The sequence below is a fragment of the Callithrix jacchus genome, chromosome 3, assembly GCF_049354715.1.
Source record: "Callithrix jacchus isolate 240 chromosome 3, calJac240_pri, whole genome shotgun sequence".
Lineage (NCBI taxonomy): Eukaryota > Metazoa > Chordata > Mammalia > Primates > Cebidae > Callithrix > Callithrix jacchus.
The window spans coordinates 96,922,674-96,948,678 of NC_133504.1; the positions used below are offsets into that span (position 1 = coordinate 96,922,674).

The 26,005-nt window shown below is 35.7% G+C and overlaps 1 protein-coding gene across 13 annotated transcripts in view; it reads left to right on the forward strand.

Moving 5' to 3' along the window:
• Nucleotides 1-26,005, forward strand: part of EMCN (endomucin) — a 119,135-nt gene that overhangs the window by 78,352 nt on the left and 14,778 nt on the right. For all 13 annotated transcript variants that reach the window (XM_078367893.1, XM_078367885.1, XM_078367884.1 and 10 more), the window contains 5 exons: nucleotides 17,763-17,855; nucleotides 18,069-18,122; nucleotides 19,852-19,947; nucleotides 24,064-24,088; nucleotides 25,269-25,330. In XM_078367893.1, coding sequence (XP_078224019.1) covers nucleotides 17,763-17,855; nucleotides 18,069-18,122; nucleotides 19,852-19,947; nucleotides 24,064-24,088; nucleotides 25,269-25,330 — 330 coding nt within the window. The remainder of the gene's footprint in view (nucleotides 1-17,762; nucleotides 17,856-18,068; nucleotides 18,123-19,851; nucleotides 19,948-24,063; nucleotides 24,089-25,268; nucleotides 25,331-26,005) is intronic.

Consider the following 26,005-nt stretch of genomic DNA (forward strand, 5'->3'; position numbering starts at 1 on the left):
CTATGCAGCTACCATCACGTCCACAAATTCCTAAAAACTAGACCACTGAGGCACCTACATTCATTGCTGACATTGAACACAACTAACAAAGCTGCACAAAGATTACCCACTGTGCCTACATGTAATCAGAGCCACCCTGCCCAACTGGCAGCCTAAGACCCAACTGCAACAGCAAGTAGTGGAAGAGGTGGCTTCGCCTACTAGAGTTTGAAAAAAGAAACTATATCTCTAAATGTCCCAACATCAATGCACAGAACAAGAAACATGAAAAAGCAAGGAAGCATGGTACCACAAGGCAACCATAGTTCTCCAGTAACTGGCCTCAAAGAAGCAGAAATTACACACTGTCTGAAAAGTGATTTAAAGTAATGAGCTGAAATGGGTGCAATGGCTCATGCCTGTGATCCCAACACTTTGTAAGGCCAAGGCAGGCAAATCACTTGTAGTCAGGAGTTCAAAACCAGCCTGGCCAACATGGCAAAACCCTGTCTCTACTAAAAATACAAAAATTAGCTGTATGTGATGGTGCACACCTGTAATCCCAGCTACTTGAGAGGCTGAGGCAGGAGAATCACTTGAATCTGTGAGGTGGAGGTCTCAGTGAGCTGAGATCACGCTACTGCACTCCAGCCTGGGAGACAGAGTGAGACTTTGTCTCAAAAAATAATAATGAAAATAAAATAAAATAATGAGCTGAAAAACACTTGTAGATTCAACAGAATACAAATAAATGATTTAATAAAATCAGGAAAACAATTCATTATATGATTAGGAAATTCAATTAAAAGATGGATCTCACAAAAAAAAAGAACCAAACAAATCTCAAAGCTGAAGAATTCAATCAAGGAAATAAAAAATATACTAGAGAACTTCAACAGCAGACTAAATCAAGCAGAAGTTTGAAATTACTCCATCACATAAAAAAGAATAAAAAATAGTGAAGACAGCCTATAAGACTTATGGAACACCATTAAGCAAGCAAATACTGCAAAAGAAAAAGAGGCAAAGAAAGAGACAAAAAGTTTATTTAATAAAATAATTGCTGAAAATTTCCCAAGTCTTAAAAAAGATACAGACATTTGGGTTCATAAAGCACAAAGGCCTCCAAAATATGCAACCCAAAGAGATCCTCTCTAAGGCACATTATAATCAAACTGTTAAAAGTCAGAGACAAAGAAATTAAAAAAAAAAAAGAAAAAAACAAGAGAAGAGCATCAAATCACATGTAAGGAAATCACCATTAGATTATCAGTGGATTTCTGAACAGAAACCTTGCAAGCCAGGAGAGATTAAATGATATATTTAAAGACCTGAAAGAACAAATCACTGCTAGAATGCTGCATTCAACAAAGCTATCCTTCAAAATGAAGAAGAAATAAATTTGTTCCCAGACAAGAAAAGCTGAAGGAATTTACCACTAGATCTGCCTTGCAAGAAATGTTTAAAGAAGTTCTTCAAACAGGAATTATAAATTACAATTGCTGTTATAAATACATATGACATATCTATAAAGTATAAACTCACTGATAGAGGTAAATACAGAGGAAAATCAGGAACATTCATATTGTAATAGTGGTGTGTAAATTGTGTGTATCTCTAGTATGAGGGTTAAATGTCAAAATGGTAAAAAATAACTAAAGCTACAACAAGTTGTAAAATAGTTAATTATAAGATGCTTTATGGAAGCTTCATGGTAACCACAACATAAAAAACTACAGCAGGTATACACATGATAAAGAAAAAAGAATCAAGGATTAACACTACAGAAAACTACCAAATTACAAAGGTAGACAGGAGAAAGAGAAATGAAACTACTAACAATCAGAAAACAAACAAAATGACAGCAGTGAGTTCTTACCTATCAATAATGACCTCGGATACAAATAGACTAATTTATATAGTTAAAAAAACATAGAATGATTGAATAAATGAAAAACAAGATCCAACTGTATGCTGCCTACAAGATACCAGTTAAGCTTTAAGGGCACATAGGCTGAAAGTAAAGAAATGGAAGAAGATATTCCATGCAAATAATAAAGAGAGCAGAAGTAGCTATATTTACAGCTGATGAAATATACTTCAAGTCAAAAATTGTCACAAGAGACAAAGAATGTCATTATTTAATGATAAAAATGTCAATGCATCAACAGGACATTACAATTGTATAATTGTAAATATATACGCAATCAACAGTGGAGCACCTAAATACATAAAGCAAATATTAATGTACGTGAAGAGAGAAATAAAGAGCAGTATTATAATAATGGGAGACTCTAATATTCCACTTTTAACAATGGATAGATCATCCAGCAATCCCACTACTAGGTGTCTACCCAAAGGAAAAGAAATAATTATATTAAAAAGACACTTGCATATGTATTTTTATAGCAGCACAATTTACAATTGCAAAGATGTGGAACCAACCTAAGTGCCCATTGATTAATGGGTGTATAAATAAAATGTGGGACATACACACACACATATATATGTATACACACACATACACACATTGTGAAATACTTCTCAGTGACTAAAAGGAATAAAATCATGTCTTTTGCAGCTATTTGGATGGAACTGGAGGCAATTCTTTTAAGTGAAGTAACTCAGGAATAGAAAACCAAACATTGTACAGTCTCACTTTTAAGTGGGAGCTAAGCTATGCATATGCAAAGGCATACAGAGTAATATAATAAACTTTGGAGACTCAGAAGTGGGTAGGTTGGAGTGAAGCTAGGGATTTAAAAACTACACATTAGGTATGAGCATTACTCAGGTGACAGGTGCACTAAAACCTCAGAATTCACCACTTTATAATTCATCTACGTAACAAGAAACCACTGTACTTCAAAAGCTATTAAAATAAAAGGAACATAAAATTAATTTAAAAATTAAAAAGCAGTAGATAGATTGACCACATAGAAAGTTAACAAAGAAATATTGGACTTGAATTGCACTTTTCACCCATTAGACCTAACAGACATAAACAGAACTTTAATTTGACAGCAGCAGAATATGCCACCGTTTTCTTTAGTTCATATGGAACATTCCCTAGGATAGACCATATACCACAAAACAAGCCTTAACAAATTTGAAATTGAAATAATAATGTCACTTCAGACCATAATGGTATGAAACTAAAAAGCAATAATAAGAGGAATCTTGTAAAATTCACAAGTATGTGGAAATCAAATAACATGCTCCTGAACAACCAATGGGTTAAAGAAGAAATAAAAAGGAAAATTTAAAACCATCTTGAGACAAACAATAATCAAAGCACAATATACTAAAACCTGTGGAATGTAGCAAAACCAGTTCAAAGAGAAAAGTTTATAGCAACACATGCCTACATTAAAAAGAAAAAAGATCTCAAATAAGTAGTCTAACATTACACTTTAAGGAACTAGTCAAAGAAGAACAAATTAAACCTCAAATTAGCAAAAGGAAGAAAATAAAAATCAAAACAGAAATAAATCAAATAGAAAATAGAAAACTCATAGGAAGAATCAATATAATTAAGAGTTGGTTCTTTAAAAAAATAAACAAAATTGATAAACCTTTAGTTGGTCTAACTGAAAAAAAAAAGGAAGACTCCAATAAATAAAATAAAATATAAATTAAAAAAACATGAAACACCTCAGAAATTAAAAGGATCATAAGAGAGTACTGCAAAAATATATTCCAACATTGGATAATCTAGAGTAAACAGATAATTGCTTTAAAAGCATAGTAAAACAAACAAACAAACAACCTACCAGGACTGATTCAGGAAGAAATAGAAAGCCTGAAAAACAGACTAATAACAAATAAAGAGATTGAAGAAGTAACAAAAAAAACTTCCCAAAAAGAAAAGCCCAGAGACAGATAGTTTTATGGCTGAATTCTACGAAACCAATTAGAGAATTAATACCAAAACTTCTTAAACTCTTTTTTAAAACAGAGGTAGAATGAATAGTTCCAAACACATTTTATAAGGTCTGCATCACCTTGATACCTAAGCCAGATAAAGATGTTACAAGAAAAAATGCAGACCAATCTCTCTGATGAACATAGATACAAAAATCCTCAGTAAAATATTGAGGATTAAACTAAACCCAACAACATAACAAACTAAATCCGACAGCAGACCAAAAGAATTACATATTGTGACCAAGTGGGATTTATTTCTGATGTGCAATTCTAGTTTGTTGTATACAAATCAATCAATGTAGCACATCACATTAACAGAATGAACGATAAAAACCACGCAATGACCTTAATTAATACAGAAAAAGCATTTGACAAAGTCCAACATCAGTTCTTGATTTTGTAAAATCTGGCAACAGTTTAGGCATAAAAGGAAAGTTTCTCAATATAATAAAAAACATTTATGAAAAACACACTGCTACAATTATTATCAATTGAGAAAAATAAAAACTTTTCCACTCAGATTCAGTACTGGATAAGGATGCCCAGTTTTTTCACTTCTGTTCAACATAGAACCAGGAGTACTAGCAAGAGCAATCATACAAGAAAAGGAAATAAAAGGCATTAAAATAAAAAAAAAACTATCTCTATTTGCAGATGACAAAATCTTATATTCAAAAATTCCAATGATTCCACAAAGAAACTGTTAGAACTAATAAATGAATTTAGTAAAGTTGCAAAATGTAAAATTAATATTCAAAAGTCAGTAGCATTTATATACAAATAACAATCTTACTGAAAAGAAATCAATTTCATTTATAATAGCATAAAAAATTACTGGTGCTTTCTGACTTACAGTGGGGTTACATTCTGATAAAACCATCATAAATTGACAATATTGTAGGTCAAAAATGCATTCAATACCCTGATAAACCCATATTAAAGTTGAAAAATTGTTGAGTCAAACCATTGCAAGTACAGATGCTCCTCAACTTACAGTGGGGTTATATATTAAACCCTACTGTAAAGTCCTTAGGAATAAATTTAACCAAGAAAGTGAAACATATGTATACTTAAAAATAGAAAACATTGATAAAAGAAATTGATAGAGACAGAAATAAATGGAAAGATATTCTGTACCCAGGAATCAGAAAAATTAATATTGTTAAAATGTCAAAAAGCAATATATAGATTCAACACAATCCTTGCTAAAATCCCAAGGTTATTCTTCACAGAAATATAAAACAATTCCAAACATATGTATGAAAACATGAATGACCCCAAATAGCCAAAACAATTCTGAAAATAAAAAAACAAAGTTAGAAGCATCACATTTTCTGAGTTAAAATTATATTACAAATCCATAATAATCAAAACAATATGGTGCTGACATAAAAAAAAGACACATAGACCAGTGGAATAGAGTAAATAAATAAATCAAAATGTGTGCTGTCAACTAATTCTTTACAAAGACAGCAACAGCACACAATAGGTATATACTAGTTTTTTCACTAAATGGTGCTGGGAAAACTGGGTTTTTACAGGCAAAAGACTAAAGTTGGACACTTATTTTAAACTATGCACAAAAATCAACTAAAAATGGATAAAAGACTGAAAGGTAAGATCAGAAACTATAAAACTCCTAGAAGACACCATAGGGGAAAATCTGCTGGGCATTGGCCTCAGCAGTTAGGCTTTTTGGATATCAGACCAAAAGTTCAATCCACAAAATCAAAAAAACAGAACTACAGGAGACTAAAAAGCTTCTGATGGCAAAGGAAATATCAGCAAAATAAAACAGCACACTACAAATTGGGAAAAATAATTTGCAAACTATATACCTCATAAGGGGTTAAGATGCAAATATAGAAAAACAAATAGCATGATTATAAAATGGGCAAAGGGCCAGGCATGGTTGCTTACACCTGTAATCGCAGCACTTTTGAGGCCAAGGATCACGAGGTCAGGAGTTTGAGAACAGCCTGGCCAGCATGGGAAACCCTATCTCTACTAAAAATGCAAAAAATTAGCAAGTCACAGTGGCACGCACTTGTAATCCCAGCTACTCAAGAAGGTGAGGCAGGAGAATTGCTTGAACCCAGGGGGCGGAGTTTGCAGTGAGCTGACATCGTGCCACTGCACTCCAGCCTGGGTGACAGAGCGAGACTCCATCTCAAAAAATAAAAAATATGGGAAAAAGACCCTGAATAGACATTTTGTGAAAGAAGACATGAAAATTGCCATCACGTGTATGGAAAGGTGGTCAACATCATTAATTATCAGGGAAATTCAAGTCAAAACCACTATGTGATACCACCTCCCAACCATTAGGGTGCTTATTATTAAAAAGTCAAAAGATAAATGTTGGCAAGGTTATGAAGACAAAGGAACTCTTTTTTTCCCTCCAGCTTTTATTTTAAGTTCCAGAGTATATGTGCAGGATGTGCAGATTTGCAGGTTTTTTACATAGGTAAACGTGTGCTGTGGTGGTTTGCTGCATAGATCATCCCATCACCGAGGTATTAAGGCCAGCATCCATTCACTACTCCTGCTGCTCTCCATTCCCCCCACACCCACTCCCACCACTGACAGGCCCCAGTATGTGTTGTTCCCCCACCACCATGTGTCCATGTGTTCTTATGGTTCAGCTCCCACTTATAAGTGAGAACATACACTGTTTGGTTTTCTGTTTCTGAATTAGTTTGCTGAGTATAATGGCTTTCAGCTCCATCCATGTCCCTGCAAAGGATATGATCTCATTCCTTTTTATGGCTACTAGTATTCCATGATGCAGATGTACCAGATTTTCTTTATCCAGTCTATCATTGATGGACATTTTGGTTAATTCCATGTCTTTGCTATTGTGAATAGTGCTTTGATGAACATATGCATGCATGTAACTTTATAAAAGTTGATTTATATTCCTTTGGGTATCTTTTTTGGTTTCATATGAATTTTAAAATAGTTTTTCTTTCTAATTCTTTGAAGAATGTCAATAGTAGTTTACTGGGAATAGCATTGAATCTATACATTTCTTTGGGCAGTGTGGCCATCTTAACAGTATTGATACTTCCTATCCTTGAGCATGGTGTGTTTTTCTATTTGTGTCTTCTGTGATTTCCTTGATGAGTGGTTTGTAGTTCTCTTCAAAGAGGTCCTTTGCTTCCCTTGTTGGCTGTATTCCTAGGTATTTTATTCTCTTTGTAGCAATTGTGAATGTGAGTTCATTCATGATTTGACTCTCTGTTTGCCTGTTGTTGGTGTTTAGGAATATTAGTGATTTTTGCACATTGATTTTGTATTCCAAGACTTTGCTGAAGTTGATTATCAGCTTAAGATGCTTTTGGGCTGAGATGATGGAGTTTTCTAGATAGAAGATCATGCCAGCAGCAAACAACAATAATATTACTTCCTCTCTTCCTATTTAAATATACTTTACTTCTTTCTCTTGCCTGATTGCCCTGGCCAGAACTTCCAATACTATGTTGAATAGGAGTGGTAAGAGAGGGCATCTGTATCTTGTGATGGTTTTCAAGGAGAATGCTTCCAGATTTTGTCCATTCAGTACGATATTGGCTGTAGGTTTGTCATATATAGCGCTTACTATCTTGAGGTATGTTTCTTCAACACCTAGTTTATTTAGAGTTTTTAACATAAAGGGATTTTGAATTTTATTGAAATCCCCTTCTGCATCTCTTGAGACAATCATGTGGTTTTTGTCTTTAGTTTTGTTTATGTGATGAATTTCATTTCTTAATTTGCTTATGTTGAACCAACCTTGCACACTGGGGATAAAGCGAACTTGATCATGGTGGATAAGTTTTTGATGTACTGCTGGATTCAATTTGCCAGTATTTTATTGAGGATTTTTTGGCATTAATGTTCATCAGAGATATTGGCCTGAGGTTTTACTTTTTTGTTGTGTCTCTGTCAGGGTTTGGTGTCAGGATGATGCTTGCCTCATAAAATGAGTTAGGAAGGATTTCCTCTTCGGTTGTTTAAAATAGTTTCAGTAGAAATGGTGCTAGCTCTTCTTTGTACCTCTGGTAGAATTCAGCTGTAAATCTATCTGGTCACTAGCTTGCTTTTGCTTTGTCGGCTATTTATTACTGCCTCAATTTTAGAACTCATTTTTGATCTCTTCAGGGATTCAGTCTCTTCCTGATTCAGTCTTAGGAGGGTGTGTGTGTCCAGGAATTTATCCATTTCTTCTAGATTTTGTAGTTAATGAACACAGAGCTGTTTATAGTATTCTCTGATGGTTATTTGTATTTCTGTGGGGTCAGTGGTGACATCGCCCTTATCATTTCTGATTTTGTCTATTTGATTCTTCTCTCTTTTCTTCTTTATTAGTCTAGATAGTGGTATATTTATTTTATTTTATTTTTTTTTTCAAAAATCCAGCTCTTGGATTCATTCATTTATTGAAGGATTTTTTGAGTCTGGGTCTCCTTCAGTTCTGCTCTGATCTTGGTTATTTCTTGTTTTCTGCCAGTTTGAGGGTTTGTTTGATTTTGGAACTCTAGTTCTTTTAGTTGTGATGTTAGGTTGTTGATTCAAGATCTTTCCAGCTTTTATCAAGCAGCGGAACTCTTGAAGTGCATACTGGTGCAGCCATTACAGAAAATAGTATGAAGAACTTGGCTGGGCATGGTGGCTCATGCCTGTAATCCCAGCACTTTGGAAGGCCAAAGCAGGTGATCACCTGAGGTCAGCAGTTTGAGACAAGCCTGGTGAAACCTCATCTTTACTAAAAATACAAAACTTAGCCAGACATGGTGGCATAGGCCTGTAATCTCAGCTACTCAAGAGGCTCAGGCAGGAGAATCACCTGAACCCGGGAGGCGGTTGCAGTGAGCAGAGAAGGTGCCATTGCATTCCAGCCTGGGCAACAGAGTAAGACTCTGTCTAAAAAATAATAATAATATGGAGATTTTGAAAGAAATTAAAACTAGAACTACCAAATGATCCAACAGTCCCTTTTCTGGGCATATATCCAGAGGATATTAAATCACCACCACATAAGCGTATGTGCACTCTCATTTTCATGACAGCCAAGATACAGAAACAACCTAAATGCCTGTTAATGGATAAATGGATAGAGAATAATATTCCATATTCAATGAAATATTTAGTCCTAAAAAATAATGAGACTTGCCATTTGCCAAAACATGGATGCATATGGAGGACATTATGCTAAGTGAAATAAGCTAGACACAGAAATAATATTGTATAATCTCACTAACATGTGAAATCTAAAAAAAAAATCAAATATACAGAGATACAGAACAAAGCAGCAGTTACAGGGACAGAGAGGAAATGGGAAGATATAGATTAGAGGATACAAAGTTAGCAGCTCTGTGGATTAAAGTGTAGGAGTCTTTCATACAACATAAGGACTTTGCTAACACAATTGTACTGTGTTTGGGATTCATGCTAAATGAGTAGATTTTAATGCTTTTGCCACAAAAACAACTAAAATGTATAATTATGTAAGATGATCAATGTGTTCATTTCTTGCACTATAGTAATTTTTATTATCTAAATGTATCTCCATAGTATCATGTTGTATACTTTACATATATACAAAAATGTATTTTAAAATTATTTTATTTTAAAAATAAGAGATAGAAGATAATTATAGTTGTGTAGATATGACCAATTGATCAATCAAGGTCTAAGAACATTTTCATTAAATCACTCATTTCATTAAATAGCGCAGAGGTAGTATGTAGTGGAAAGATGCGTTTAGTGATGCTTAACATGAGAAAATTATGTTCAGTATTTAAAGTTTATGGGAAAATCAAACTGCAACTGCCCACTGTAACATATCTGGTAAGGCCCCAAATTTGGTGTAAACCTAGACTGACTATACAGAATGGTATATTTAAACAACCACCAGTAACCAAGGCTTTTAATAAATATTCATCCTGTTCCTATTATGTGTACACTAGCTAAAAGAGGAACGATACATGGAGTCTGCCATTAGCAGTTACTAAGGACACAAGTCAATATTATACATAACTATAATAATTCTATTAGTCATGTAGGTATAAAGTAATATGTCATAGGTAAACTTCAGATAATCTTATGTAAGATCAAAGGATAGAGTAATTTTTTTTTCCTTTAGCTGTGGTTGTGGTATCCATTGAGTGAAAAAAAAAAAAAGCCATTTTTAAAAGATAAGAAAGGGTTCATGAAAGAATTGACCACTTGGTAGCCAGATTATTCTGCCTACTGATTTTTCTAGCTCTAAGTTCAGACCTAAGGAGGAGATTAAAAGACCCACTGAAAAGTGGTGAAGGACTGTTATTCCCTAAAGATAAATGCAAACACTGCATAGCCATTACAACAGTTTTAAGCAATGATGGAATTCACTTTTCTTTGGCCTTATCATTTTCACACAGACAGGGAGAGCTAATAACTTGTCCTTCAAAATGAACCGTTTGATATCACTGATAAGAGACCTCAGCCCTGAGCAAAATGGACCATTGTACTTCACTGAATTGAGCAAGGAATAAACCATTAGCACTTAATTTTCTGGGGAAAACAACTGTATTAGGGTTCTCCAGATAAACAGAACCAATAGAATGTGCACAGAGAGCAAGAACGAGACAGAGAGAGAGAGAGAGAGAGAGAGGGAAACAGAAGATGGGGGCAGAGAGAGAGGTATTGTAAGAATTGGCTCAAGTAATAATAGAGGGTGACAGGTCTCAAGACTAAGGACAGCAGATGGAGTAGTTCCAGCCTGAGTCCAAAGGCATGAGAACCAGTGTGGCTGATGGCATAATTTCCAGTCTAAAAGTTAGTAACCTCAAGTCCCAAGAAGAGCCGTAGTTTCAGTTTGCATCCTAAGTCAAGGAAAGACCAAGGTCCTTGCTCAGGATAATCAGGTAGAACTTCCCTCTTTGTTTTACTCAGGGTTTCAACTGGTTGGATGAGAGGTAACCAGTCAGGAAGGGCAATCTTCTTTCCCCAGTCTACCAACTCAAATGTTAGCCTTATCCAAAAGCACCCTAGCAGACACACTCAGAACAATGCTTGACCAAACATCTGGGCACCCAGTGGCCCATTCAATATAACACATAAAATTAATCATCACAATATTCCCACAGCAACCAGCGTATCTTGAAAGATCTCATCATCCGTATCTTTTTTCACTTTCCTTAACTGTGTTTCAGAGTCTCAGTTGCATTGTGGTCATTAAATTTGATAGAAACAAAGCCAGAACAGGTATTACAAGCCCCACCAAACCTGACCACTGGCCTTTGGAAAAGAGGATGCTCCATCCTATCTGAGCATATTCACTGTGCTCAACACTCTTATTTCTGAGAATTTGGCTGCTGACCTCTAGAAACTTATATAAACTGAAACATGAATTATTCTATACAGGGGGTAGTTTATCTGAGTTTTCTAACTTTGAATGACAGAATCCTGATGTTGTTGTTTAGTTAGGATCCACTCAAGCTAGAAATATACCTCTAGCAGAATAATAGCTAGAGTTTTTTTTTTTATCTTGGGATTTTAGGATGTTTAGAAAATTAATTGAGAAGAAAAGAATTAAATTATGGAATGATAAATAAATCAATGTATATGTGGGAGTGTCTGGTATAAACTTCTCCTTAGAAAATTGTAGATTCTGGGTATGGCTAAGGGGATTCTTATCTAATTCAGAGACCTGCTGAATCTCAAAGTATGCTCTGCACTGTTCTTGCACCACCCTAGCCTGCACTGAAAAGTCATAAAAACTCACAGTCTTCACTGATGAGCTGCCCAGCAATCAGTCTAGGAACCAACACATTTCCTGGTATTGCTGAAGGCGTATGGTTCTCCAATGAACTCTACAACAGGCTTTATTTACTATATTAGCAGTAATTCTGTCTCCTTGTTACTATCCTCATGGTCTGGTTTGATCTGTTGAAGGAAGGTGTTCAGTTTGTTTTGATGAGAAAAATACCTTCTTAATTGAGGCCTAAATTGAAAATAGACTTATGTATATTTATGTATATATATATATATATATGTTTTTTTTGAGACAGAGTCTCGCTATGTAGCCAAGGCCGGAGTGCAGTGGCACGATCTTGGCTCACTGCAACCTCCGCCTTCTGGGTCCCAATTCAAGCAATTGGGATTTAGTCCCCCAGGTAGCTGGGATTACAGGAACACACCACCATGTCCAGATAATCTTTGTATTTTTAGTAGAGATGTGGTTTAATTCTGTCTTAGCCCCCCAAGTAGCTGGGACTACAGGAAGCACAACCATGCCCAGCCAATCTTTGTATTTTTAGTAGAGATGTGGTTTCACACCTCCCCTACTATTGCATGTTTCACATCTATCAATGTTGGGATATATTTCTCACCTCCCCTACTAAAATGTGAGCTCCTTAAATGCAAGAGCTACCTCTCATACTCTGTTATATTTTCTTCAACATTTAGTAATGGACCTAGAGTAGGTCTCTATTTTTGTTGTTGTTGTTGAATGAATGAGAAAAAATAATAATATCATGATTTTAAATATGTGCCAATCCCAATATTAAGATTAAAAAGATAATCTGATAAATTCACTTCATCTTTCATAGTAGTCAATTCTGTTGCCAAAAAGTTTGTTTATCCATTCAGTAAATAGTGATGGACCCTACTTCCAGACACTGTTATAACATTCTGGAAATATCAGTGAGCAAATAAAGATCCTTGCGCTAGAGGATCTTATATTCTAGTAGGGAAGATAAGCTATACCCAATAAAATAATAATTAATTAAATTGTATAGTAAGCTAAAAAGTGTAAGTGCTCTGAGAAGTAAAATGTGCAGCAATAGAGGAAAAGGGATCACAAGCACTGGAGAGGTGGAAAACGGTTTGCAAGATTAAAAATGTGGCCAAGGTACGTCTCCCAGAAAAGGGTTGAGTAAATACAAGAAGGAAGTGAGCCACCCAATATGAGGAGGAAGAACATCCAGGCAGAGCTAGAACTTGAGGAGAGGCCAAGCATGTTTAAGGGACAGCCTTAAGTAAGTGGGCAGAAATGAGGCAGGGGATTTTCCAGACAGATTACTAGGGTTTTGTGGGTTATCACGTGGACTTCGGCTTTTTTTCTAAGGGGAATGGTGAATCACTGGGGGCTTTGAGCAGCAGGATTACATGAGCTGACTCATGCTTTATAACTCAGACAGCTGAAGAGACACTGTCAACTGAAAAAAGGATTCATTATCTAGGAGAGAGAAGATGGTGGATTTAACCAAGGCGATCACAGAGTGGATGGTATGAAATCTCCAAAGTCTGGATTTATTTTGGAGATGAAGCCAATAAATACTCCTGATGATTACATGTGGAAGAGAATAGAAAGAGATGAATCAAAAATAGGTCTTTGGCTTGAGCAATTCAAAAGAATGTCTGCTCTAAACTAGGATGGGAAGGCTTCAGATAGCCTGGAAGTTAAAGTATGGACATGTTAGAGTTCAAAATGTTTATTACTTGCTAAGTAAGTGTCTGGATTTACAAATCTGGAATTTAAAAAAAAGGCCTGGGATGAAGTATAAGTTGGGGAATCAGTGATATTGATGTATTTAATCCTTAAAATTGAATGAAATCTCCAAATAAATAAGGGTCATTAGATATGAGGACCAAAGACTAAACCCTGGGGGTCATTCCAAGATTATAATTTAGAAAGAAAAAGAGGGTCCAGGTGTGGTGGCTCATACCTATAATCCCAGCTCTTTGAGAGGCCAAGGTGGGAAGATCACTTGAGGCCAGGAGTTTGAGGCCATCCTGAGAAACACAGCAAGATCCACCTCTATGAAAAAATAAGAAAATTAGCTGGGCATGGTGGTACACACCTGTGGTCTTATCTCCTCAAGAGGCTGAATCGGGAGGATCATTTGAGCCCAGTAAGTGACGGCTGCAGGGAACTGTGATTGCACAACTGCAAGTCAGCCTGAAATTGACAGCAAGATCCTGAAACTGACAGTAAGATCCTGTCTCAATAAATAAAGAAAAATTAAAAATATTTTTTAAAAAAAGAAGAAAAGGAACAACCAACCAATGAGACAAAAAAGAAAAAAAAATCAATAGAGTCTACTCTCTTGGTAGTCACATAAAGAAAATGTGATAAGCAGGAGAAAAAGATTTGTGTCAAAAGCAGAAAAGTTATTTTTTCTTAAATGGCAAACTGCAATTAGAGACCAGTTCCAAAGTGCTGCGGTTACAAGTGTGAGCCACCACAGCTAAACCTGGCCCAAGATTTCTTTTAACTAAAAAAACTTTGGGAGGGAAACTCACAGAATAAAGGATTGTGTCCTAGTAATTTCAGGGACTTTGTTTACCCATAGATAGTCTCTTCAGAGCTTCACTCTGAGAATAACTCAAAATCACTACACATTCAAATTCTTAGAAGAGAATGTTGGTTATATAGTGGGCCTGAGGTTGGAGTAAGAAGGGGCATCTCTTATGACCACATGAAGCGGGGAAGGAGTAATTTTCCATAGGAAGAGTTAGGCTTCCCAAAAAAAGGGGAGAATAAAAGTTTTAGACAAACAGATATTTCCCTTAAGAACCAGTGCCCATGTCTTCTATGTCCAGTTTAAAGTTCCTGAGGCTTCATTTCTGCTCCCAATAGGAAGTGGCCTTTTAAATACTTGCCAGGGAGACTGCTTTAATCTGAATCTTCAGAGAAGCAGAGTTCAAGATGCAATTAAAAGTACAATGATTTTATTAGAGAAAATGCCTGTGTGAGAAGAAATGCTGGTGAGGAGACAAGGACAGTCTGGAAGAGCTACCGGACTGCAATACACATCTGACCATAGTGATGGGGGGAGGGAGAGAGCAGGGATGCTGAGCAGAAGCACCTGGGTGGCCATGCGTTCTAGAGGAGGTTCAGGAAGACCATCAGGGAATCCTGCAGCCCACATTTATCCCAAGAACAAGCCAGGAACCTGCCAATGAGTGGCAGGCCCACTCATTGGCTGGGAGCAGCCTTAGAGAGACATGTTACCAGTGCAAACACAGAGATGGATTTCAGAGGAAATGTGAGTAACTTTGGTCACTTACACTCTCTATAGTTTGAGTTCTATAAGGAGTATTACTACAGCAACCACAGGTGCTTTGGGATATTGATAGGTCTTCTGTCTTTAAAACTCTCAATGACTTATTACGTAATTGGTCTACAGTGAGGTCCAAATATGTACCAATGTCAGATGCTGATGGGACAAATTTGGATATACATTATTACAACAGACTTGACTCTGAGGGTCTCTGCCTCATCAGCTTGCTCCAAGTTCTGATCTAAAGTTTCCAGACTGGACTTAAATCCTGAAACAACATAGCCACGAATTCAATAATCATAACAATCACCAAAGTCAGGGTCTAAGAACAAACCTATGACATCTAAGAGCACCATATTCTACTCCAATTTCTCCAGTTCCTCAATTTGGTGACTAGAGCAAAGAAGCATCTGAAAACACAGACCTAAAGTCCATATATTTTCACCCGTAGAATGTTCGAGAAAATCAGACAAACTGACCTTGCTTGGGACATTCAACTCTCTAGGGGCATCTTCATAATATAATAGTAGAACATTATTATTATATAGAATTATACATATTAATATTACATACCCTTCTAAGCAGTTTAAGTTTATTTTTACTCATATAATTTTCACACTACTATGATGTACAGCTATTATAATCTCCATGTATATATGTGGAAACTCAAGCACAAAGAGGTGAAGAAACTTGCCCAAGATTCCACAGAGGTAAGTGCTAGAGTCCGATTTGAACCCAGCTGTCCTGTCTTAAGAATCATGCTCTTGGCCACTCTGCTATATATCTCCAACACTTCCTCTGGAAATGCTATTTTGTTAGTCATGTAGGATAATACAGTCTCAATGAAAACTGTGTAGATCATCAGCTCTGAGCATGTCATGGATTCCCCATCTTAGTCATAGAAAGAATAACATTAGGCTCACGTTTTGTGGATTCAGCCAAGTACCATAATTTCAGCAATATGATCATGCTGAAAAATAGAGCTCTTAAACTGTGGGTCAATTTCCATGATTGGGTCATGACCAGTAATTGTTTGTGTGTGTGGTGTGGAGTGTGTGTGTGTTTGTGTGTGCTGGATTCAGAAATAATTTCTCAACTGAAGTTTTCAGTTTAAAGAAAAACAGAACAAATGTTTAAAGCATTTGTTCAAGGAGCCACCAAATCCTTCCACTTTGAGGGGTTCACATGTTGGCCTATCTATGGGTCATTACAGAAACCATTGGCACTGGACAATCAACACGTTTGAAGCAGGGAAGCTGGGAGTTTCTTCTGACCCAGGCAGATTACAGTCAGTCCTGAGGCTGCCATTTAGCCTGTCTACAAGAAGGTAATATGGTAGGATAATTAACCCTTGGGAAATCCCAAGAGGATTAACATCATTGGTTATTTGATCAGCCACCTTATTCTCTACCAAGACAACTGAAAGAGCATTCATCCTCACTAAACTACTTGACACTGGAAAAGGCAGCTGAAAGTACCAAGGTTTCAGCTAGTTCCCACTCTTTCATTTAATATTCCTTTTTCTGCCTGCTTAATGTGCTAGCCTGACATTTTTCTTTGTTCTTACGGGCATAAATCTAGCTTCCACCCACAGATCTCTTGCATGGCAAGAACGGTACAGACTCTAAACATTATTCTTCACCCACAGATGTCAAAAATGCATGAGCATGCAGTGCGTGCTGGAATGTGGGTGGTGAAGAAGGAATGAGCCAAGGCAGTCATAGAAATATCAGTTTCTTTGGTGCAATTATACATGGCCTCAATATGCCCAAGGAACCGTATCATAAGAGGTGCCTCTTAGTTCAGGCAAGCTGTCAGCTACATTTGACTGCACACCCCCTGTGGCCAGAGCTCCATGTGGGGTGTGGTGACAAGTATGGCCCTCACACTCTAGGAACTTGCAATTCAGTGAAGCGACAAGGCAAACAGGCATAATTTAAATAGAACACTTCATACTGCAAGAGAAAGAGAATGAAATTTCAAAAAATGTTCTAAGTACAAATTACACTTTATCCCAAATTCACAAGATAAAATGGTTTCAACTTATATAATACTTAATTATTTATATTCCTTTAAACTTCTTGACAGCTATGGATTTTGAGTAGTCAATTTTTACATATAATTTTTGTTTCAGTCCTTCTGTTTTAAGATGGTAAATGTTAACTTAACAAACAAATAACAATAAAAATAAATTTTTAATTTCTATTTTCCTTGGAAGGAAAGAACATGGACACTAGTGGAAAAACAGCCAAGCAGAAGTTCCTCTAGAAAAGGCACATAATAAAACCAGCTGCTGAACTTTAGGGATGAAAATGAAGGAGTCTTCTTTGATTTTTCCTCAGTTCTTCTAGCCAAAGCCTCAACTGCAATTTTTATCTCTTCAGTCACTGATAAATACTATAAAATCTGAAGTCCTGTGCAGTTATGATCATTTTAACTATGTGTGATAGAAAAATAACACTATCACCCAAAGTTATAATATCTGAAATTTGAAGAATGCTTTTGCATAGATTCACATTCCACAAGAATTTTATGCAGTAGGTTATACAGGCTATAACCTATGCTTTAAAACTTGCTCAAGTTTTCTTGGCCAGTTCTGAAGATCTAAAACTGATACTCAGGCTTTCTGGGTCTAAATTTAATCATCTTTCCAGGAGGAGTGGATGAACTTATAGTTTATTGTTGTAATTGTATGTATCCTATTATTCAACAATGACTGGTTTTCACAGATCTCCAGAAAAGCAAACTATTTGAATTTGCAAAAAAATCTTATATGAAGACTTAATACCAGAGTCTGATTCTGGATTTGTGATTTTCCTACAGGTAGCACTCTACAACCAGATGCGTCACCTTCTAAAACTGGTACATTACACTCAATGCCAGTTACTATTCCAGAAGGCACTTTACAGTCTCAAGGTAGGATATCTGTGTGCCTAGGTGGAAATCTGCTCTATTTGACCCTTTCTCACCAAGGAAACCCTACCAATCTTGACTCAAAAAACAAAGCTCCTTCAAAATGAGACTGGATCTTTTGCACTTGCAAATCATGGCTGCTTCCTTAAATGAGGGTGGAGGGAGGACTGCAGAGATTGGCACAAAAGTGACTGTATTTTACTCTTAAAATAATAGGCACTGAGAATGGAAAAAACGCAAGTGCTTCAGCAACCAGCCCTTCTTATTCCAGTGAGTAACAACAATGTCTTCATTCATGGCAGTAGATAGGCAGAATGTTTTAATGTGACTGGTAAAGGGGAGAAATTAGATTATGGGAAGCCTTTACTCAACTTTACTGAGCTGGCAATTCCATTACAATCCTATCTAACTGCTGCCTGCTCTGAAAATTTCCCAGAAGTGAGTCTGGTCTTAATGGCCAAACAGACAAACAAAAAAAAGGTGGGTGGGATGAAGCACACTTTGGCAAATTTTTTCTTAGCTTAGTATTTAGCAATTACCATCAAGGGCCAAGGATGATTTAATGGGACTATTTCAGATAAGCCAAAGTGCATAGGTAGAGTTCCCCATAAAAGTGAATTATTCCCAAGTTATCAGGCTGTATACCTTGAATATATTTCATTTTTGTCAAGTAAATAATTAAAATTATAAAGTAAATTATACCAAAAAGTGAACTGTTTGCTTTCATAGAACTTTATCTTAACATTAAAAATGGCCAGTAAGAAATGTTCCATTTTAACTAAAACATATATAGGTCATACAACATTTATGTGTGTGCTAAGACTGAATACAGAATATTAAATAATTTTCTTAGTAATTAAGAATAAAGAGAATAGATTCAAAACTGTTAGTATAAAAGTCTCTCTTAAGTTTGGGTAAGCCCATTCATTAAATAAGTCATCACAGAAATTACTGACCTGCTGATTCATGGCATCTTCATTTTGAAAGGCGATGATGATTTCACCTAAGAGCTATTAGGAAATCAGCAGAACTTACTTAAAACAAATATTTGTCTTTGACAATGGAAGTGTAAACCATCTTACAGACGAATTTGGAGAATAATTCTTACCCCGATAAATATATAAGGAGTATGTATGTAAGCAAATATGTTAAACTAATATCATCTTAATTTCCTTTAGTCGTATGTCTATGACAGCTCTCTTGATTTTATCACTGTACTCTTAACCTTGGAAATGACCATCAGAAAAGAGGAACGGAAGGAGGGAGGGAGGGAGGGAAGAAGGAAAGAAGGAGGGAGGAAGGAAGGAGGGAGGGAGGGAGGAAGGAAGGAGGGAGGGAGGCAGGGAGGAAGGAAGGGAAGAGGGGGAGGAAATATAATAGAAATTCTATTCCTCTTAATAGAAATATAAAAGACTCACCTAAGTTACTGCAGCAGCACCACTCCCCCAAACAGACACACATACACACATCTCTCTTGAATCATGTTTATTTTTAAGAATCATCTTCACTGTGATATCTGCTTATTTTATGCCTTTTCTAGTTTTAAGATATTATTATAGAAAGACATTTGTGTTTTAGAAAGCCAGCGTTAGGACTAGAGCAATCCCAATTGGGTTATATATATTTTCCCAGTAACTTCATTATAAAGTACTAAAAAATGTAATGAGTGAATGTGGGTTTAATTATAATCTAGAGTACATCTTCTGCTTCTCCAGTCTTTCATCTCCCCACTTCTTCAGTCTCCAGGAAGATGGGGGCACTCTCTCTTAAGGATGGAATTTGTTTCAGAAGGGTAACAAGACTGACATCAAGTGGTTACGTCAAAAATGACAACTAGAACAAAACCCTGAATCAGATCAATCTTTGCCTAAAATACAGTGTTTTTAATAGAATGATGTTTAAAGAAGAAAGGAAGCACTCATGCTTTTGCTCACTTACTGAACTATCTCTGTGAAATTCAGTAGCCACTCTAATTGACAATGTCTCCAATTCTTTTTAGGTATTATTTTGCCAGTGGTTATTGCTCTGATTGTAATAACACTTTCAGTATTTGTTTTGGTGGGTTTGTACCGAGTGTGCTGGAAGTCAGACCCAGGTAGGTAACAGTGTTTTGTTTTGTTTTCCTGAAAGAAGAAAGAATATATGCTTAGCTTAAACTTGATTTTAAATTCTTAAAGGGAGAGAAGAGTTATAGAAAGGAATGAAATGTCGTTATTTCCTGATCACAGAAATGAAGGATGAAGGACACAGACACCCACTGAACGCTAGTGAATTGCAGAGTGCGGATTAACTACTATTAGTAGATATTATCAAATGTGGGCAAATTATTTTTAATAAAGTAGCCCAAATTTTGTGGGTGGTCAGGGGAATATGGTAATAAAGAGGGCATAAAAATGACATACTTTGTCTATGGTAAAGATTAATTCCATTTCTATGTAACAGAGAATAAAAAGAGGGATTGCTAAGAATTCAGCACAGGGACCTATAATCTTAAAAGTTCTATAACTAATTTTCCTCCTTGGAGACACACCCAATGAAAGTATCTTCCATGACCATGTTATATTTTTTATTCTTTTTAAGAATATACTTTCTATTTTAGAATAGATTTAAAGTTACAGGAAAGTTGCAAAGACAGTACAGGGAGTCACCACACCTAGTTTCCCTTATTCCTTTATTAGGATCAGATGGTATGTTTGTCACAATGAATGAACTAATACTGATAAATTACTGTTAACTAAATTCTGATTTCTTTTAGTCTTTATTCAGACATTTTTCTGTTCCAGGAACTTTGGCTTTTCTGTAGTCAACCTTCACCTAAATACCCCTGCAGCTCCCACAGCTCAGCCGTCACATTTCCTTAATTCCAAATTACCTTTCTATTTCACAACCCGGCCCTGGTCGTGTAATGTAGTATCATTATTCGTGCCCTCAACTATACTATTCCTTCTGAAACATCCAGCACACCTCTTACCTTTCATAACACACCTAATCTCCAACTTACCCATCAGGACTCAACTCAAACACAAATTTACTGTATCTTTTATAACACGCCACTTCTTCAAGCAGAATGAATTGTCCCTTTAATTGTAATACTACCAATTTGGATTATGTTATTTATCATACCATAGTATAGATACTTACTTCTCCACGTGCCTACCCTCCACTGAAAGTCAGGCAACCTCTCCAAGTCAAAGTCACATATTGTTCATATTGCAGACCCTTACTACATGCATATTGAGTTACATTTTAAAATCTACAGTAAATACAATTATCTTTTGTCACTTTAATTTTAAATATGTTCACTAAAAAAACTCTACCTAAGTCTCATAAACTGTTAAAAGATAAAAAGCAATTATTTTTATATGTTATATAAGCTGTATTATTCTTTGTTTACCTCATGGACAATGTGCCCCCAGGACACTAATGAATGCTATCCTTAAAGCCACCTACTGACCACACATTGCAGGGACAGTTGTAATATGATCGTGACAGTACTAAGAGAAGCTAGGAGACCAAAGCAGGAGAGTTCATTTTAGATCTTGATGAAAAGTAAAAACAAATCAATGCCTTTTCCTTCCCAGTGAATAAACTTCTTACTGTCTGAACTATGCCTCCTTGTTCAGTTTTCAAAAGGGAAACAGCATTTTTATAAATCAGTTTAATTTCTGCAAGTTTCTGGGCTACCAATCCTGTCTTTTACAGAAATCAGCTATCCAAATTGAAGCCTGTTGCATATATAGAATAGGTAAAAAAGTTAATGTGCTAAATTTATTTGTAAAAATATGCTATACTAAAAATTTACTTTGCATGGGAAGATTTAAGAATACATTATTTGAAAAGTTGACATTTTCTACTTAAGAGGCCTCTATGGATGTGTAAAATTCCTACCACTATGGATAGTTACTCTGAAGACATGAGTATTTTAAAGTCAAGTTTGGCAATTGTACAATTAGCCAAATCTTTTGGATGATTGTTAACTATGTTTCTCAGACAGAATTTATAGCACTGTTATCATTAAATTAGCACCATTAAATACCTGCAGTTAATCACTCTTCAAGCATGTGAGTGAGACTATCTAGTTCGGGAAATTAGTAAACCCATTCTGCTCTTTGGAAGACAACATGAATCAGAGATTTCAGTATAAAATTAAGCTTATTTGCACAAGGTTGGCAGTGGACTGAGCTTTAACCAAATAAGAATGGTATGTATGCAGAAAGTAGTCTGTTGGCTTGCATCTATCTGCTAATGAGACTATCGCTATAGTTTCTTAGGGAAAAAAATATTAAAACGGGCATACAAAAATGTGAATACACTTTGCTGGAGAGGATGTGAAGAAAAGGGAAACCTTGTACATAGTGGGTGGAAATGTAAATTAATAGAACCACTATTGAGAGAAGCCTGGAGGTTCCCCAAAAAACTGGAAATAAAGCTACGATATGATCCAGCAATCCCACTGCTGGATTAGGTGGATAGGTGTATACGCCTAACAAAGGAAATCACTATATCAAACGAATACCTGCATCCCCATGTTTCTTGCAGCACTGTTCACAATAGCTAAGATTTGGAAGTGTCTACCAACAGATGAATAGATAAAGAAAATGTGGTACTTATTACATACAGTGATGTACCATTCAGCCATGAAAAATAATGAGATCCTGTCAATTGCAACAACATGGATGGAACTGGACGTCATTACGTTAAGTGAAATAAGTCAGGCACAGAAAGACAAACTTTGCATGTTCTTATTCCTGAAAGCTAAAAAATCAAAACAAGTGAACTCATAGAGCTAGAGCTAGACAGTAAGAGGATGACTACCGGAAGTTGGGAAGGGTAATGGAGGGGAAATGGAGATGGTTAATGGGTACAAAAATATATAAAGTATGGATAAAACCTAGTATTTGATAGCATAACAGGGTGACTAGAGTTGATAATAAACTTATTGGTACATTTTGAAATAATGAATATAACTGGACTGTTTGTAACACAAAGGATGCTTCAGGGGATGAATACACCATTTCCATGATGTGATTACTACACATTGCATGCCTCTATCAAAATCTCTCTTATATCCCATAAATATCTACACCTACTATGTAACCACAAATATTATAATTTTTTAAAAAATCAACACATTTTAAAACAGGGCTATTAGCATCACAGGTGATATTGTATATGACACATAACAATCACAAAATGCTGTGATGGAGCAAAGATGAGGTTAGGTCTAATTGATGAGCAGCATATGGTGCCATGGGTTCGATCCTAGGGATCAAAGTTATGACAAGATGTCTTAGCCAAGACGACAGAAATAGAAGCAGCCAAAATATTAGTGGAGGTTAAGGTCTTTATAAAACAAGGATAGCCAAAGCCAGGAGAATTATATTCAAAGGGCATATTCAATGACAAGATTTAGATTCGAGATGAGAGGAAATCTAAGAAACGTAAGCTAAGTAGCTATGGAATAAAACCAGAGCAAAGGGGACCTTATGCAATCACATTAAACGGTCGGCCTGATTGGCCACAAATTAATGCAAGATTTGATCACCAACATTCACTCTAGAGAGGCCATGTCCTTATGCAGAATGAATCATTCTGAGTTCCCACTCTAAACCCCAGGTGTTTTCTATCAGACAGTTTTGAAGCAGCCTGGCAAAGAGTAGAAAAGATAAGTTGCAGTCAGTAGCCTCTGTGACATTTTGCAGGGCTCTTTTGAGAGGCTGAATCAGTGAGTTTAAGATGCAATTAGAAATAGTATCGACATTGTAACTCACCACAAACACAGTGATTTGTGTCCCAGGAAAGAACAATGTATAAAGGAAAGTCAAAAATTCAATTATCTGGTATAAAAACTTCAAAACTTTTAATAGAATTTTTTCAGAGATACTGAAGTAAACAGACATTTTCTGTTGTCCATGAGATTGTGCAATAATGAACAGCAATTCCACATAGTGATATGAAACTACAAGATCAAGATTAGTCCAGAACTAAGTTTAGTGGAGTTGACCTAATTAGGATTATCCCATGAATGCCGGCATAAATATTAACCATACCTGAGGAAATGGCTTGCCAGGGGGGAAATTTAAGGATGTTAAAATGGCTTAGAAACATCTCTGCATAGAAAAGAGTGGGCAGCAGGTGAGGGAGTTGGGGGGCTCAGATTTTTGGTAGCCAACTTCTTTGCAACTCTAATACTGACTTTCTTTTCTCCTAGGCACAGCAGAAAATGGAAATGATCAGTAAGTAAGCCCATAGCATCTTTTTCCCAGACCCTACCATTTCCATAGTGAAAATTATTGTTACTCTACTCATACTTTTTTGGATTATTTTCTAAAGTGTAGAAGCACTACATATTGACTTTTGGCTTTTTGTCAGAGCTCTCCACATTTAACAGAGAAATTCCAAATGTATGATCATGCTTAATCTTAATGTGATAAATTGGGAAATAAAAATACGAAATGGAAAAGTAGAAGAATGAATATAATTATGAGGGAAAATAGCATAGAAAAAACACCTAGAATTTTGAAATCGTTTTCTCAGTGAAATGTTTAATATGTTTATCACAGGGAAAATTGTGCCTCTGCCTTGAGCCGGTTCTTAGTGCCTTTAAAGTAGATGGTGATTCTACTTTGACTTGATTAATGAACAAAGCAGATTTTAGCCATCCAGGCAACTCTAACAGCCAAGGTGCTGCAAAGAGTCATGATGAATTGTTTTTCATGTCAAAACAAATTCTGTTTTCCTTGTTGACATGAATTTGTGGTCTACTTCTATATACGCATTTTTATGTTTCATAAGGTTGTAAACTTTAAAATAATAATGCTACATTACAACTTATATGACTTAGAAATAGAGACTCCTGAGATGTCCAAAGGAAGGAATTAGGGTTTGAAACTCTTTCAGGTAGAAGAGAACTCTGATTAAAATAGGCAGTTCAGATATGGTGCTACAGTATCTTAGGACTTCATGAAAAGGAATATCTCTAGAATTCAGTATAAGCCCAAAAGGTTTGGAAACATTTCTATGTCTTTCTCTATAATTCAGAATTGGAGACATGTCCAATATGGACCTTGTGACAAGCGTTTCGCACAACTTATACTAATTTTTAATTTATCTGACAATCACCACTATAAAAGAGTGACAGGGATTTATTGGCTTGATTCCAGAAAAAGTAAAAATTGCTAAAAAGTATATGTGTATTTGTATATAAAAAGACAAAATTTTTCATAGAAACATATATGTGTGTGTATATATATGTGCATGTGTGTGTGTGTGTGTTCATGTGTATCTTCATCATTCTGTGTCACAGTACTTTCAATGTGTCACAATGTGCCACAGTACTTTCATTGTGTCACAGTGCTTTCGAACTTACAATGCTGATTACTGTGGTGCTAATTTAACATTTTCTGTTTCAAATAGACCTCAGTCTGATAAAGAGAGTGTGAAGCTTCTCACTGTTAAGACTATTTCTCATGAATCTGGTAAGTTTCCAGGCAGTTGATTATATGAAAATTTGTTATTTTAGAATCTAACTATAACCTTGGATTTTGTTCATGTGAAACATAACCAAAAAGCCTAACTTCTTTAGAAATAGTCAATTATTGTCAATAAATGTAAAATTCTCCCATGAAGGAAAGAAAAGTCTTACCATTTTGATAAGATTATTGGACTATGTGGCCTTCAGAGGTTGCTTTCCGTAGATGTGTGGATGTATAGAGGGCTAGAGGCATTTCCTATTCTGCAGGAGTGGCAGAAAGAACACAAAATTTGTTAAAAAGCTTTTAAGTTATGGCTGTTGTTTTGTTTCTTTTTTGGTAATGGCTATGTAGTCACATATGGTCAAAAGGGCAAAAAATTTGGTCATCAGTTAAAATGTAAATCATGTTTTATATCATTTATATAAATATAATTCAGCTTCTCCAAAAGGTAAAATATAATATTCTATTGATGTAATGTGATTTTTCCCCAGTTTCTTAGGTATATTCATTTGACTGAAATTATAAAAGTCTCTCAAAATACAGATAGGATTTGTATCAAGAACAATGAAAAATTTGATACTAGATAGCTTTTCAAAATTAAAAAGCACAGATTTTTCTTTGTTTTGAGTAGATTAGACAAACCATTTATATCAAAAAGCAAATCAATTAAAAGCAATT